The sequence below is a fragment of the Muscardinus avellanarius genome, assembly GCF_963383645.1.
Source record: "Muscardinus avellanarius genome assembly, chromosome: 8".
NCBI lineage: Eukaryota > Metazoa > Chordata > Mammalia > Rodentia > Gliridae > Muscardinus > Muscardinus avellanarius.
In genome coordinates, this window is record NC_137794.1 from 109174758 (window position 1) to 109189819 (window position 15062).

At 44.8% G+C, this 15062-nt stretch overlaps 1 protein-coding gene across 1 annotated transcript in view; it reads left to right on the forward strand.

Annotated features, from left to right (window-relative positions):
• SNX9 (sorting nexin 9) overlaps window positions 1-15062 on the forward strand; it is a gene marked incomplete at its 5' end in the record, with an annotated part of 63232 nt that overhangs the window by 22581 nt on the left and 25589 nt on the right. The window contains 5 exons of the mRNA XM_080700153.1: window positions 3123-3282; window positions 7259-7406; window positions 10766-10850; window positions 13742-13867; window positions 13985-14102. Coding sequence (XP_080556279.1) covers window positions 3123-3282; window positions 7259-7406; window positions 10766-10850; window positions 13742-13867; window positions 13985-14102 — 637 coding nt within the window. The remainder of the gene's footprint in view (window positions 1-3122; window positions 3283-7258; window positions 7407-10765; window positions 10851-13741; window positions 13868-13984; window positions 14103-15062) is intronic.

Here is a 15062-nt window from a genome sequence, read left to right on the forward strand (position 1 = left end):
TCCACGCATCTAGGCCTGCGTGAGTACGCCCTGATGCCCACACGGCTATGGGCTTGCCTATGACACCTTTCTCAGGAGGCGTCCCGTTGCTAAGCAGCCTGTTTCTGCATTTGCATGTGCACAGCTTCCCGGAGCTTGTCCTTTGGGTGTCCAGTGTGTGTGCCTGTCACTTCCACCCCGCAGGGCCACTCCTTGTTCATCCTGTGGTCCTTCTGGCTCCATAGTCGGGTCCAATCCAGGCATCTTTCTCATGAAACATAACTAATACAGTAAATCAGTGGAAACCCTTAAATAATTCTTATACAAAGCTAATGTAAACGTAGTCTCTGTCTTATGAGAATAGAATTGCTTTTAAATTTAGTGTTAAATTAGCAAATATGTTGACTATATTGCTTCTAGCCCTTAAGGAGCATTTAATTAGATGGGAGGGGATTATGAAGAGTCAGGTGTAATCAGCTACCTACAGTAGAAGGTGGATTAACATGTGTTTGTCATAGAGCCCACAGACACGTCCTGGAAGTGTACTTGTTTATCAGATACTTGCTTTGCTAAGCACTTACAAGATGACAGGTGACCCCGTGTCCTCCTTGTCCCGTCCTTCAGAGCTCAGAAGACAGTGATTATGTATACAAGGCTTTGAATGCTCTGTTAAAATTTTCAAGCATAGAAGAGTTAAGCAAATCTCATAGAGAATAATCATAAGCGTGTCTTCTAGATCTTACCATTAACATTTTACTGTTTTGCCTTATCATATATCTGTCATCCCTCCATCCATCTGTGCTTCCTTGTGCCTTCTAACCTTTTTGTAGTAAGAAAACAACTTTTATAACTTGGAAGGTGTTATTTGAGAGTATGATAGTATCATGTTCTAAAAATCATTGTTTCTGCGATTGCATAATGAAAGTCACTTATTCTGTGAACAGCCATAGCAGTTATTTTCAAAAAAAAGACTCAAGTTAATATATGTAAGGAAAATCTGTAAAATAACAATGTTTTGAAGGTTATATGCCTGACAGAGAGTAGCACACATATCATAGCTATCAGCTCATCAAGAACATCACACTTAAAGTATCTGTGGGCTAGGGTTGTAGCTCAGTGGCAAACTACTTGCTCCGGCCCTCCAGCCTATTAGTCCATTTCATGAATTAATACTTTGAATAGACCAACTGGAAGGGGATAGGAGCTGTAGGTAGGAGGGGCATAGCTGGAGGAAGTAGTGGCCTGGGGCTGTGCCTGGCCCCTCTTTTCCCTCCTCCCTCCCTCGCTCTCTCTTTCCCTTGTTCCCCATGCAGAGCAGCTGTTCTCTGCTGCCCTCTTCTCTATGATGTTTCTGCTGCAGAGCCTCCTGGTCATGGCTGCAGCCCTGGCCCAGGATGAACACTCCTTCTCTTCTGAGTTGTTTTTGTCAGGTGTTTTGGTCACAGCAATGATAGGAATGTAACTAGTCCCTCTGGAAAGCAATTTCACAAAGTCCACCATTTCTAAATGTATCCTTTGCTCAGCAGTTTTTCTTCTGAGAATTTCACATAGCTCATCAGATACAGTAAAAAAGATTTACAAGGTTATACATGTAGTCTTAGACTAAAAATGAGATAAATGAACATCAGCTTATACAGGTTAAATTACAGGAAATAAATACAATGAAATTCTGTGGCGACATATAAAAGAATGTTGTGTTCATACATATTGATGTACCTTGGAGAATTATTATACTAGGAAGTGAAGACGAAAACAGCAAAGAAAGTACAGAGCAGAGAGTGCCACTTTTGTGTTGAAAAACGAAAAAGGCATCTCTGTGCGCGGAATAGTCCAATAAGAATCTGTAAGGACTTTGTCAGTAGTGTTAAACAGAAATCACAGGAGACCACTGTTTTAGACTGAGCTCCGGCACGAGGCCTCAGCAGACCAGGCCAAGCCAAAGTGGAGTCACTGATGCTAACTGCCGCATAATCACACTGTACTTCTGTTATGTTGTTGTTCTCCTGAGGATTGAACCTGGGGCATTTTAACCTCTGAGCTATACCCCTAGCCCTTTTTTTTTTTTTTTAATTTTGGAACAGTCTCTTTAAGATATCACACACTGGCCTCTGGCTTGACCTCTTATCTCAGCCACCCTTAGAACTAGGTTTACAGCTGTGTGCCACCACACCCCGCTTCAAATTGAAACTTTAAGGAAACAGATTCCACAGCAAAACAGTCTTTCCTGAAAGCAGGAAACCAAGTATTAGGTGGATTTGGAGAAGTAAGTCCTTTTTAATCCTTTTCAGCAGAAAGTAACCCTTTACAAAAAAGGGCTTTAATCCTTAGCACCCTATAATGACCCACTGTTAGGCCCACAGTAGCTTTTCCTGATGTCTTTTTGTCATACCATTGCCCAAAGGTTCTCATTATATTACGTGGGTTGGAGGCCACCCACTTCATGAATTGCAAATAAAACCAATTAGGTCTATAACTAAATTTTTGGAATTTTGTCTTTTGACAGTATTGGTGTCTTTGAAAGAATGACTGACATCTTAGGGTGGAAGGTATTTTACTTAATTGTGTATCTTTTTATTCTATTTGAATTTTCTTGTGTGTTAGTTTTTGCAAATAAAAATAAAAGCCTACATAAAATACAAGATTGTTGTAAAGCAATTAAGATGAATGAAACAAGTCCTCATCGTCCACATGTGTAATCCCAAAACACAACGCCAGGTCAGAAGCAGCACCTTGCAAAGCCTCGCAGACGGCATGACGTCATGGGGCAGCTTGAAAACCATAAAGCAGCTGGTATTTGTGGGGTGTGCATACGCAGCAGAGGCATGAGACACACGGGGATGAACACACAGCTCAGAGACACAGCTATTTCTGGGAGGAGGAAAAAAGAGGGCGTTAGCCAAGCCCAATACTTTATTTCTATTTTCAGAGTTCCTAAGCAAATATGGAAAAACGTTAACATCAGCAAAGTAGGATGGTGGTGCTGTATTCTGTGCTTTCCTACAATGCTTGAAGAAAAAACCCTTGAGACTAACAGTTAAACACATTTCCACCAGTCTCCTTCACAACTCCTTTGACCTGTCAGTCCATCACCAAGTGCAGCCACAGTCTCCACAAGTCACAACTCTCTTTTTCCCCCACACCAGGTCGGCAGCGGCAATGACCCCTGGTCAGCCTGGAGTGCCCCCAAGCCTGGGAACTGGGACAGTGCGGATGGCTGGGGGTCCAAGCCTGAGGGTGCCCCAAAAAACACTGCCAACAACTGGGACACCGCCTTCGGCCACCCCCAGGCCTACCAAGGACCAGGTGAGCAGCGGGCCCTTGCCGTAAGCGCGCGAAAGGAAACTGGGTGAGAGGCAGCAAAACCAAGCTTTTTTTTAGCCTCTTCTACTCTCCGCACAACACAGAAAACTCTACTCACTGAACCCACCACCAGGCAGCAAGACGCTGACAGACCAGGGTCCTGCATTTAACTCAGTCCTGACGTGTCTATTTAGAGCCAGCCAGGGCTTCCCAGGACCCACTCTGTTCCTTCCTCTAATTTGCTAAAGCAGTTCACAAGTCAGGGAAACTCGCCACATGTTATTGCTCTTGTGTTACAAGGAACAAACCAAGTATAAAGAGATGAGCGGCCAGCTGCAGAGAGCCCTGGGGAGGAGGGGGGCAGGCACCACCTCCAGCAGCTGCACACGCTCCTGCCCAGAGCGCTCACCTCGTCCTCACACAGCAGGGTCTGTTCTGAACATGGCTCTCTACTTGCATCCTCTTCCCAGAGGTGGAATTGGACTTGAGTCCCAAGCTCTGATCATGGCTTGGGCTTCATGGTGACCAGCCCCATCCAGGAGCCCACCTCAAGTTGCCTCGTTAGAAGAAAAGACAATTCTAGAGCCGGGCATGGTGGCGCACGCTTGTACTCCCAGCATTTGGGAGGCTGAGACAGGGTCTGGGTTCGTGGCCAGCCTCAACTACTTATGAGGCCGTCCACAACTTAGTGAGACACTGTCTCAAAATAAGAAAAAATAGGGCTGGTGGTATAGCTCGGAGGTAGAATGCCCCTGGGTTCAAGCCCTCGTACTGAAAAAAAAGAAGAAGAAGAAGAAGCAATTCCATCACCCGGGAAATTCCAAAGGATCAGGACTCTGTCGGGAACTAGAGTCACACCAAACACAATCAGCCATCTTCATCTTGCAACTCAAGCACCTCAGCCTCAGGTCCAGCCTCCAGTTTAGTCAGCTGCAGTTCATTCACAGTATTTGGAAAAAAGAGGGAATAGTGTCTTTACTAGACATGTACGGGCTTTTATTTCTCTTGTCATTATTCTCTAAAGAACACAGTAAACAGCTGTGTACCCAGTACTCATCTTCACGGTGGCAGGTATTATAGGAATCTAGAGGTGGTGTAAGGGAAGATGTGTGCGTAAGTGACAACGCAGGTACCGTGCCATCGTGTGCAAGGAATGTGAGCACCCGTGTTTTGGAATCTGTGGGTGGTGAGTCCTAAAACCAGGTCCCACAGACACCAAGAGACAGCCGTGTTAGAACAAGTGTACCGAGCACCCCTGCTGCTCAGAAGGTTACAGGAGCTCTGTACTGGAAATTGAGGCGGAGACCCAATAGATGTTTGTTACAGCACAGTACCATGCTGGGTTGCCTGAGTTAAAAATAGATTGTATTCAGAAGAACAGTTGTGGGCTGGGATGTAGCTCAGTGGCAAAGCGCCTGCCTGGCCAGTGCACCGCCCTGGGTTCGACCCCCAATCCAAAAAAAAAAAAAAAAAAAATTAAAAAAGAACAGTTGTTTTTTTTCACCAATAGCAAACCTGAATCCAAGTGTAGGTAGTCGGGAATTATAATCTTTAGTCCAGTGTCAAGGAGTCGCAGGTTCAAACACTTGAAGGACCAGGTTTGGAAAGTAAAAGAGCAAGGTGGGTTGTGGGACCACAGATGAGAAGTACCTTCCACCTCCAGGGCAGCCCTCGGGGAAGCTCTGACCGCCATTTTCAAAGAATGAGAGTCTTCATTTGCAAGTCATCTTCTCATTGTAACATATTAGCCACAAACACCCTGTGTTTAGTCCAGGTTCTATTGAGAGACAGAACCACAGGGTCTGTATAGCATAAAGAGGGGTTTATCAAGTTTCTTGCACACTCAAAGTTCTACAGAACTACCCGCATGCTAGAGAGCCTCGGAACACGGGACTGAGGAGGCAGCCCCGGCCAAGGCGGAGAGGCCCGGAAGCTCCCTGGAGGTGGCAGGTGAGAGCCCACGCTGGGAGCGAAGGAGCCGAGTCACGTCCTCAGGCTGGGAGCAGCGGGCCACCTGCTCGGGAAGACGGAGCTGCCTCCTCCTAGCCCGTGTTGCTCCCTCCAGCCTGCGCTCCATCCCGCCCAGCCTGCTGGAGAGCGCGGCCGCGTGCAGGGCTGGCCGGCCCCTCCATTGCTCTTCTGCATCCTCTCCACAGGGCCTCCCAGTCCTGAGGGGCTCTCAAGCTGGCTATCCAGATTAACACCACACCCTGGTTTAAAATCTTGAGCTGCCAGGCATGGTGGCGCACGCTTGTAATCCCCGCGCTTGGGAGGCTGAGACAGGAGGATCGCACGAGTTCGAAGCCAGCCTCAGCTACTTAGTGAGGCTTTCAGCAACTTAGTGAGACCCTGTTTCCAAATAAAATATAAAAAAAGGTCTGGGAGTATAGCCCGGAGGTAGAAAGCCTCTGGGATCCACCCCCACTACCAAAAAAGAAAAAAAAAGAAAGAAAAATAAAAATCTTGAGCCAGGCCGGGCGTGGTGGCGCACGCTTGTAATCCCAGCATTTGGGAGGCTGAGACAGGAGGATCACGCAGATTAGAAGCCAGCCTCAGCTACTTAGTGAGGCTCTCAGCAACTTAGTGAGGCCTGTTTCCAAATAAAGTATAAAATAGGTCTGGTAGTATAGCCCGGAAGAAGAAAATCCTTGCGTTCCACCCCCAGTAACACAAAAATACATACGTACGTACGTACGTACGTACGTACATACATACATACATACATACACTCTTGAGCCAGAGCACAGATGTAGATGGAGCCTGGCTCATCCCTGCTGCTGTGGCTTTAGCCTCTGGCAGGCCTGACCGACCCTTCCTCAACTGCCTGGTCAACTCCTGAGCTAAGTAAGAAAATGGGCAAAAGACAAAGTTAGGGAAGGGGAAACAGTTTAGGAATTAAGAAAGGTTATTGACATCTGTTCTGAAAGTAAAAAGGTAGACATCTTTGTTACTTACGTACCCCTGCATCCTGTGCCCTGTGGGCACCTGTGTCCAGGACCGTGTGTCTCTTCCGAAGGACAAACCAGGAAAGGGAAGTCAGCCAAGTGGTGTGTGCCTCTGCCCCAGCAGCGAGGGCTGAGGGGAGCATCACTTGACCCCGAGTTTGAGGTCAGCCTGGAGGGAAGGAGGAAGGATGGCTAGATCCTGGTTTGAGGCTGGGAGTTCTGTCAGCAGGACCAGGAATTGTGGTCTGCTGATGTCCCCATCCCATTCTGTAGCAACTGGGCCCAGAGCCTCTTTCCCCACGGTGTATACTTAGAGCCCTTGTCAAAAATGAGTTGACTTCTTCACTGCAGGGAGAGCAAGGGCAAATGCTGACAGCGGCCAGGCCTGCTCAGAGATGAGTGACTGAAGGGGTGAGTGGCAGCCGTGCCCAGTAGCCCCCCCCCCCAAAAAAAAATTAGTTGGCCTGACAGTTGTGTTTAAATTGTTTCTAACTTGTCTTTTGCACTAAAAAGCAGAATTTATGATTCAGGTTTTAAAAGTATCTAGCTATAAAGACTGTACTCCTAACATCCACATTACACTCCTGTATTCATCCTTATCCTTATTCCATCATTTTTTTAAAAAAATTGGAGCTGGGTATGGTGTTACACACTTGTAATCCCAGTACTTTGGAAGCTGTTCTGGAGGATCCGGGTTCCTGGCCAGCCTCCGCTACTAAGTGAGGCTCTCTGCAACTTAGTGAGACCCTGTCTTAAAAAGAATAAGCCGAGCGTGGTGGCGCACACTTGTAATCCTAGCACTTGGGAAGCTGAGACAGGAGGATCGCACAGGTTCGAAGTCAGCCTCAGCTACATAGTGAGGCTCTCAGCAACTTAGACCCTGTCTCAAAAAGAATAAAAAATAGGCCTGGGAGTGTACCTTGTAAGTAGAATGCCCCTGAGTTCAATCCTCAGTACTTCAAAAGAAAATTCATTTTCATTTCTTTTCTTTTTTCTTTTTTTAATTACTGATGCTCTTCCTTTCCCATCTCTAGCAACAGGTGATGACGATGACTGGGATGAAGACTGGGACGACCCCAAGTCCTCTGCTCCTTACTTTAAGGACTCGGAGTCAGCCGAAGCTGGTGTCCAGAGGGGAAACAATCGCCCCGGTGCCTCCTCCATGAAGCTGCCTCTCAACAAGTAAGTAAAAAGCAGAGGAGAAGTAGATATAAATACAGAGGCAGTTGGCGTGTCCTCTGTTTGGTGGTCTAGAGTTTTGGGTATGGTTTTGGCCATTTTAATTTGGATCTTAGCTTGGAAGCGGATTGATTTTTGTTAATCAGCTAATGAGTAAAATATCCTGGGTTTGTTTGGGATTTTGTTTTTCTTTTTTTGTGGGTCTGAGAATGGAACCCAGGGGTATTCTGTCCCCGAGCTTCACCCCCAGCCCTATGTTTTATTCTTTGTTTTGAAGCAGGGTCTCAATGCAGAGGGCCTCACTAAGTAGCTGAGACTGCCGGCGAACCATGATCCTCCTGTCTCAGCCTCCCAAATGCTGGGATTACAACTGTATCACCATGCCCAGCTCTCCTGTTTATTTTAATAAAAAACTTTTATTGCTTTTACTTTTATTAACTCCATGATATATTAGGGTTTCATTGTTAAAAATGATTACTATTGCCGGGCATGGTGGCGCACGCTTGTAATCCCAGTGCTTGGGAGGCTGAAACAGGAGGATCGCACAGGTTCGAAGCCAGCCTCAGCTATTTAGTGAGGCTCTCAGCAACTTAGTGAGACCCTGTTTCCAAATAAAATATGAAATGGGTCTGGGAGTATAGCCCGGAGGTAGAAAGCCTCTGGGTTCCACCCCCAGTACCACCAAAATAAAAAAAAAGATTACTATTAGAAATATATATAAATCCTAATATATATCTTATTTATTTATAAATATACATATCAGATATATAGGTTATAATAATAACAACTCTTAAATGTTTTACTATTTTACAGTCATTTACCGTGTTCAAGGCATTGCACACAGTAGTTTGTATGCGGTCTCATGCAATCGTGGCACATGTAATAGAAAACTGAAGCCCAGGGAGGCCAGTCACACGCAGGCTCACCCAGGGGCAGGTGAGCTAGTCAGGACTCCAGGCACTCGAATCCGAGGCATCTGTTTTCAGATTGTGATGAATGTGTTTCTAAGACATTCTAAGAGTGCAGTATTTGTCTTCACTTATTTCTCTTAGATTAAGAGAAAAAAATTTTTATGGCACTTGTAGACTTACTACGTAGCAGTAAAGCATGTGGGAGAGAATTAATATGACCAGCACTGTAGGATTTGAGTAGAGAGTGCTGGGCTAGTCTGTAGTTTACACTAGTGTAGCTTGAAAGACTAAAATGTATGTTCTCCCTAAGAATCCTAGAAATAATCTTCTCTCAGCAGTTAAAATAGCTAATGCGTTTATCCCAAGTTCATGATTCATAGTAGACATCAAAGAATGTTACTTTATATCTGGAAAAGAATTGAAAGTGTAATATTTGTCATATATCTAGATACCAGGACCAAGGTCTTTATCTAACAGAGGCCTCCAAGGTCTCTATAGAGGTCTTTTTAAATCACACCAGGGATTAAGTAGGATGTCTTTTGACACACACTTATTCTATAAAGTGTGTTTAAAAGCCATTTAAGGCCGGGTGTGGTGGGGCACGCTTGTAATCCCCTCGTGGGAGGCCGAGACAGGAGGATCGCGCAGGTTCGAAGCCAGCCTTGCTAGCTTAAGAGACCCTGTTTCCAAATAAAATATAAAAAATAGGTCTGGGAGTGTAGCCTAGAGGTAGAAGGGTTCCATCCCCAGTACCACCAACATACATACATACGTACATACATGCATACGTACATACGTACAAACATACATACATACGTACGTACGTACGTACGTACATACATACAAACATACGTACATACATACGTACATACATACATACATACATACATATCTATCTATCTATGAACAAAGGCATGAGAAAAACGAGCGGCCGGGTCTTGTGGGTAGTGCGTGAGGCCCCGCCTGGCCCTGCGTCACAGCCTCGGGCTGTGTAACTGCGATGACCTGTTCCACTCCAGGTTCCTCATCTCTAAAGCAAAGAGGTTGGTTTTAAATAGGAGTCTTTTTGTTCTAAACGTCATTCCAAATTAGATCAGCCCTGATGTGAACCTGTGCCTCAAGTGTCTGTCTCTCTGTGGTACTGGAAACAATTTAAAACCCTATGGGTTTTTTTGTTTTGTTTTGTTTTGTTTTTTGTGGTACTGGGGTGGAACCCAGAGGCTTTCTACCTCCGGGCTATACTCCCAGACCTGTTTTTATACTTTATTTGGAAACAGGGTCTCACTAAGTTGCTGAGAGCCTCACTAAGTAGCTGAGGCTGGCTTCGAACCTGTGTGATCCTCCTGTCTCAGCCTCCCAAGCGCGGGGATTACAAGCCTGCGCCACCATGCCCAGCAACCCTATGTATTTTTACTTAACCAAACAATATGAGTCACTTAAACTTCTACCAGTTGTAAAAAATTGTAAAGAATTAACAGAGCTTTTCAGCAACTCATTTTATATGACAACTATAGTCTCATCATGGAACATAAACCTTATATTTATTTTTTATTTATTTTTGCAGTACCAGGGATTGAACCCAGGGGCATTCTAACCTTGGAGGTATACCCCCCCAGCCCTATTTTTTTTTTAAACAGGGTCTCACCTAATTGCAAAGGGCCTCACTAAGTAGCTGAGGCTGGCTATGAACCTGCGATCCTCTTGTGTCAGCCTCCGTAGTACTGGGGTTATAAACTTGTGCCACTACACCCAGCTTAAACCTTGTATTTATAAAGGAGACTAGACATTTAAATATGCTGAGCATTGTAAGATCTATCTTGCTAACGCTCAGGTAATTGGTAGACTGCGTTGCCGTTCAGTGAGTGTTAACGGGATGTGCTATGGTCCAAGAGCACCTCAGTGTGACGTGCTCTCTGCACCCAGCTGTGGTCTGGTCAAGGAGCTGTCGGTGTCTCATCCCCACAGGAGCAGAGGTTCTTTAACAGAAGGGTTCCAGGTTGGCCCGCTAACTCATCAAGCCTTTAGTGTGTTCTCAGGACTCCTCCAGTCCTGGAGATAAGTGAGGGAATGTGTTGAATGGTGACTGTAATGTGGCCCTGCAGACACCAGCAGCGGCTAGTGCTGTGTGGCCGGTTCCAGCTGGTGTGCCGGGTGGGCAGCTTTTTTATCTGCCCTTCACTCTGTGTTGGTGATAGTCGTTTCAGATCTAGTTACACAAATGCAGTACTCATAAATGTCACACCTTCCGGAATCAAACTGCTCTCCTCACCAGGTCAAGCTTAATTAAATGACTAACTGGCCCCTGAACAATCTGATCATGTTGGGTTTCACTTACCACAGTTTCCATTTCTGGGACACCTGAAAGACAGAACGAGGTTAGAACTGGTGTGTTAGGGAAGCAGTCCCACGAGGAGGGACATTAGGACGCTCATGCCCTGTCTTGATGCCCAGGTTCCCTGGATTCGCCAAGCCCGGGATGGAGCAGTATTTGTTGGCCAAGCAGCTAGCAAAGCCCAGAGAGAAAATCCCCATCATTGTAAGTTTAGTTTTGTTTGCTTCTTATTAAGGTCTTTCCTAACACCTTAAAACTAAGAGGGTTATTAGTGTTTCGGGAGGTATTTTTAAACACATTTTATATTCCAAACAATTGATAATATGTTTGTATTTTAGGAATGTTCAAGATAATTAGCATAAATTAGTGCCTGTTAATTCAGGTCTTCTTTATTTTCATCTTTCAAACTATTAATATTGAATCAACGTTCATAAATACTTATCCCTTTCATAATTTTTTCTAAACTATCTTGAAGTATACTTAACATGCTCTTTTTCTACCAGTGCTACATCTTTAGGTAATAAATTTAGTCCACATATTAAAGTTTGTACCCTGGCAAAATATAAGCATGCTATCAGAATAAGTTTCCTTTTCCAATGTACTGATAATAGTGTTTCTCTCGGTAAACTAGCTATTGGCTTAAGAGAAGAAATTAGTAAATAAGTTCTGGAAGTTAATGACATCATTAAGAATTTAATTTGTCTTACAGCAATGATTATTATTATACAACATGAAACAGGTTCATATTTTGACTGTTGGTCAATTTTCTACCAAGAGAATATCTAGCTGTATATTCCCAAATAAAATTCTGGAGAATAGAGCTCTTTTAAACCTACCAGCTTAATCCTATAACTATAATCCTTGAGTGAAATTGCCATGGATACAGACAAGGATGAGCAAATGCTGGCAATATATTTGTCTCCCATAATCTTGGGGTTCTGGGAGATTTGAAGTTGCAGGAATGATACTGGATTCTTAAATTACTTCTTCTCAAATCTTTGAAAAGCCTGAAATTCTGGAAGCCTTCAGACAGAAAGGTTATACCCAAGAGCCCTTTTATCCTTTTTCCCTCAAAATAAATTTGGGGTAATTATCTTATTCCAAAGTAGTAGTTAGATTGGAAATTGTTTTAATTTTTTTCTTTTGGTGTCGGGCTTATACATGTGTCTTTATTCTTTTCATTAAACTTAAAACTCCACAGAATTAAAACTCCACAAATGGCCCTGCTCTGCCCTGCCCTTGTTTAAAGTGGGCTTTGTTACAGGCTTGTCAGGAACGGGGCAGAGTGGAAAGCCCAGCTTGTCCCACAAGTTCTAGGTAGAGCTGGCCCTTGAGCCCCATAGGCAGATCTGCCTGCGAGGGAGGAAAGATGTGGAGTCTTCAGCAGCCAAGAGAGAGAGCAGAGACCTGGTTCTGTGCTTAGCACGTACAGTGACCCCACCCATTAGTAAAATACGGCCCTGGGCATGGGGCCCTCACTGACCAGAGCTGCGGCTCAGGCCCAGCCACTGAGGGAATTCCCCGAGGGGCCATCCTTCCCTACTTTGCACCTTAGGAGAGCTTCCTGATCCTGGCCCCTCTGGGGCAACATAGTTGTTCATTCTCCGGAATCTCTTTAGTCCTTTATTAAACATCTCCAGTACTCAGCCACCTTCATACCTAACAATCTCTGGACTTTGGTACTCCAGCCTCCTGTTTCCCTGTGCACCTTGAGAAAGAACAAGGCCGGGTCCCCTTCCCTGTAGATCACTGGCCTTGCTGGGAGAGCTCAGCCCACACACCTCTCTTCCTTCAGCCCAGTCTGCTCATTCTCTCTTTACTTTGTTACCATACTTTTTCTAACTGCAAGATTAAACCCTGTTTTAAAACTGTTATTTCTTCTTGAGTCTCTGGATCTCTTTCTTAGAAATAGTGTTCCATTTACTGACCACATACTGGTCTCCCACCTTATCTTGGATTACATAATTCAGTTATTACTCTATTAGATAACATATTCTCAAGATAAAAAGGACTTCTGTTGCTCAGTGATAGAGCCGTGGCCCCACAATCTGGATCTCTGAAATCCATAAGGGTTTCTATTCATTCTTAAATGAATGATCCAGAACAAACATGAGAATATCGGTGACACAGAGCGTGAGCCCAAGAGCCACCGTGTGAGCCCAGGGTCCAGTGTCTCCTCAGCGGCCTCTGTGGCCTTGGATACAGTTTAAACAAGGGAAAGCAGCTGGATTCGGGGCAGCAGACCCACTGTCACTTAGTGCCTGGCAGCAAGGATCCACAGGCTCAGAACTCACACGCTAGTTCTCTTCCCCACAGGACCAGCTGGTTGCCCTCCTCACTCCCACCCAGGTAACACCAGGGCTCTGCGTCCAGCGCGAGCCTGATAAGCCTCGTCTGGAAGTCTGAGCCTTGGGCACCCTGGTCATGGACAGAAAAGAAGGGCGGTGGAGGAAGAGGGGGGACAGCCTTCAAGAAGTACCATGCTTCTGCACAGGCGGCCCCAAGAGAAAGCAGCCGGCCTGGCTCTTGCTTTTGAGGGACAAAATCCCCCCTCCTGGTAGTTAAACAATGGATATCGAGCCAGTTCTCTAGCTGGAGCAGCGCGAGCCATGTTATCACAGACCAGGTGCCTGCCCGCTCTGTAACTGCTTGTTACAAATCCACTGTGAGAGAAGGACAAAGCATTAGTGTTTAGAAAAGTTCATGGTAACTTGACAGCATTGGAAAGTCCAAATGTGTACATTCTCATTTCACAAAGCTACCAGTCTGTGATAGATTGGACACTTAAAAAGTGGCCCTTCATGATACATAGCTTGAGGCCACTGGTCTGGAGGGAGGCACCGCTCCAGCCGACACCCTCCTGGCGGAGGTTCCACTCCACGGCCCAGCTGCCTGCGTGGGAATGAAGGATGCGCCCTGCAAGTGTATTTTCAGAGGTGACATCTACCAGGAACAGCCAGTCATGAACCTTCTCAAAGAGGACCAAGATTGACCTTCCAAAGCACTTTTCTAATAAGAATTACTGACTGATTTATACCAGTTACATTTACTGTTTTTCATGTTACAAAATTACTTTTTCTTGGAACATTGTGTAGGTTGGAGATTATGGCCCGATGTGGGTTTATCCTACCTCTACGTTTGACTGTGTGGTAGCAGACCCCAGGAAAGGCTCCAAAATGTATGGTCTGAAGAGCTACATTGAATATCAGTTAACACCTACTGTAAGTACCCACATCTTCAAGAGCAGATTGTGCTTGCATAACTAGTTACAACTTGCTTTGTTTTTCTTTTTCTGTAGTTGCATTGGTGACTCTTCATTTCTTTCCCTTATTTTGTAGAACACTAATCGATCTGTAAACCACAGGTATAAGCACTTTGACTGGTTGTATGAGCGTCTCCTGGTTAAGTTTGGTGCCGCCATTCCAATCCCATCTCTTCCAGACAAGCAAGTCACAGGTGAGTGTGTGAAATGAGTACAGGGACAGGTGACAGATGCCATGAGGTTGTCCTGTGAACCTGCCGCTGGGCAGCAACATGGACCAGTGGAAACTAACAGCTGTGAAGGAACATTCAGTAAAATTTGCTTTCAGGTGTGATCCGCAGTGCCCTGCCCCCGCCACACACACAATTGCTGTCAACGCTCTTGCGTGTAACCCTTGAATTCAGCAGCGTCACTGTCCTTTTTCTCTCCTACAAAAAAAAAAATTTAATATTTCTGAGCCTTATGGCACATGCCTGTAATTCCAGTGTTTGGGACACTGAGTAAGACAGGAAGATCTCACAGGTTTCAAGCCAGCCTCAAAATAAAAAAAGAAAATAGGGCTGGGGGTGTAGCTCAGAGATAGAATGCCCCTGAGTTCAACCCAAGTTGTTTGTGCTTTTTTTTTTTTTTTTTTGGTCCTGCCAAAAAGAAAAAGAGAGAAAAAAGGAAATAAAATAAAAAGAGTAGGTGCATTTTAAATGAAAAAAATAAAACCAAAATATAAAAATGGTTCAAACAGCCTAAAATAAAAATGTGTTATCCACCAGACGTGGTGGCACATGCTTGTAATCCCAGTTCTTGGGAGACCACGACAATATTCAGTGAGGCCAGCCTAAGGTACTTAGGCCCTCCACAATTTAGTAAGCCCTGTTTCCAAAAAAAAAAAATAATAATAAAGAATAAAAAAAGAGAGGTATAGTTTGGAGGTAGAATGCCCCTGGGTTCAATTCCCAGTTATGCAAAAAAAAAAAGTTATCTAAACTTACATAAACAGGTTGTGCAGACCAGCTGTGCCATTTTCTTTCTTTCTTTCTTTCTTTCTTTCTTTCTTTCTTTCTTTCTTTCTTTCTTTTCTTGTGGTACTGGGGATGGCACCCAGGGGCATTCTACCTCCAAGGTATATCCCCAGCTCTATTTTTATTCTTTTATTTTGG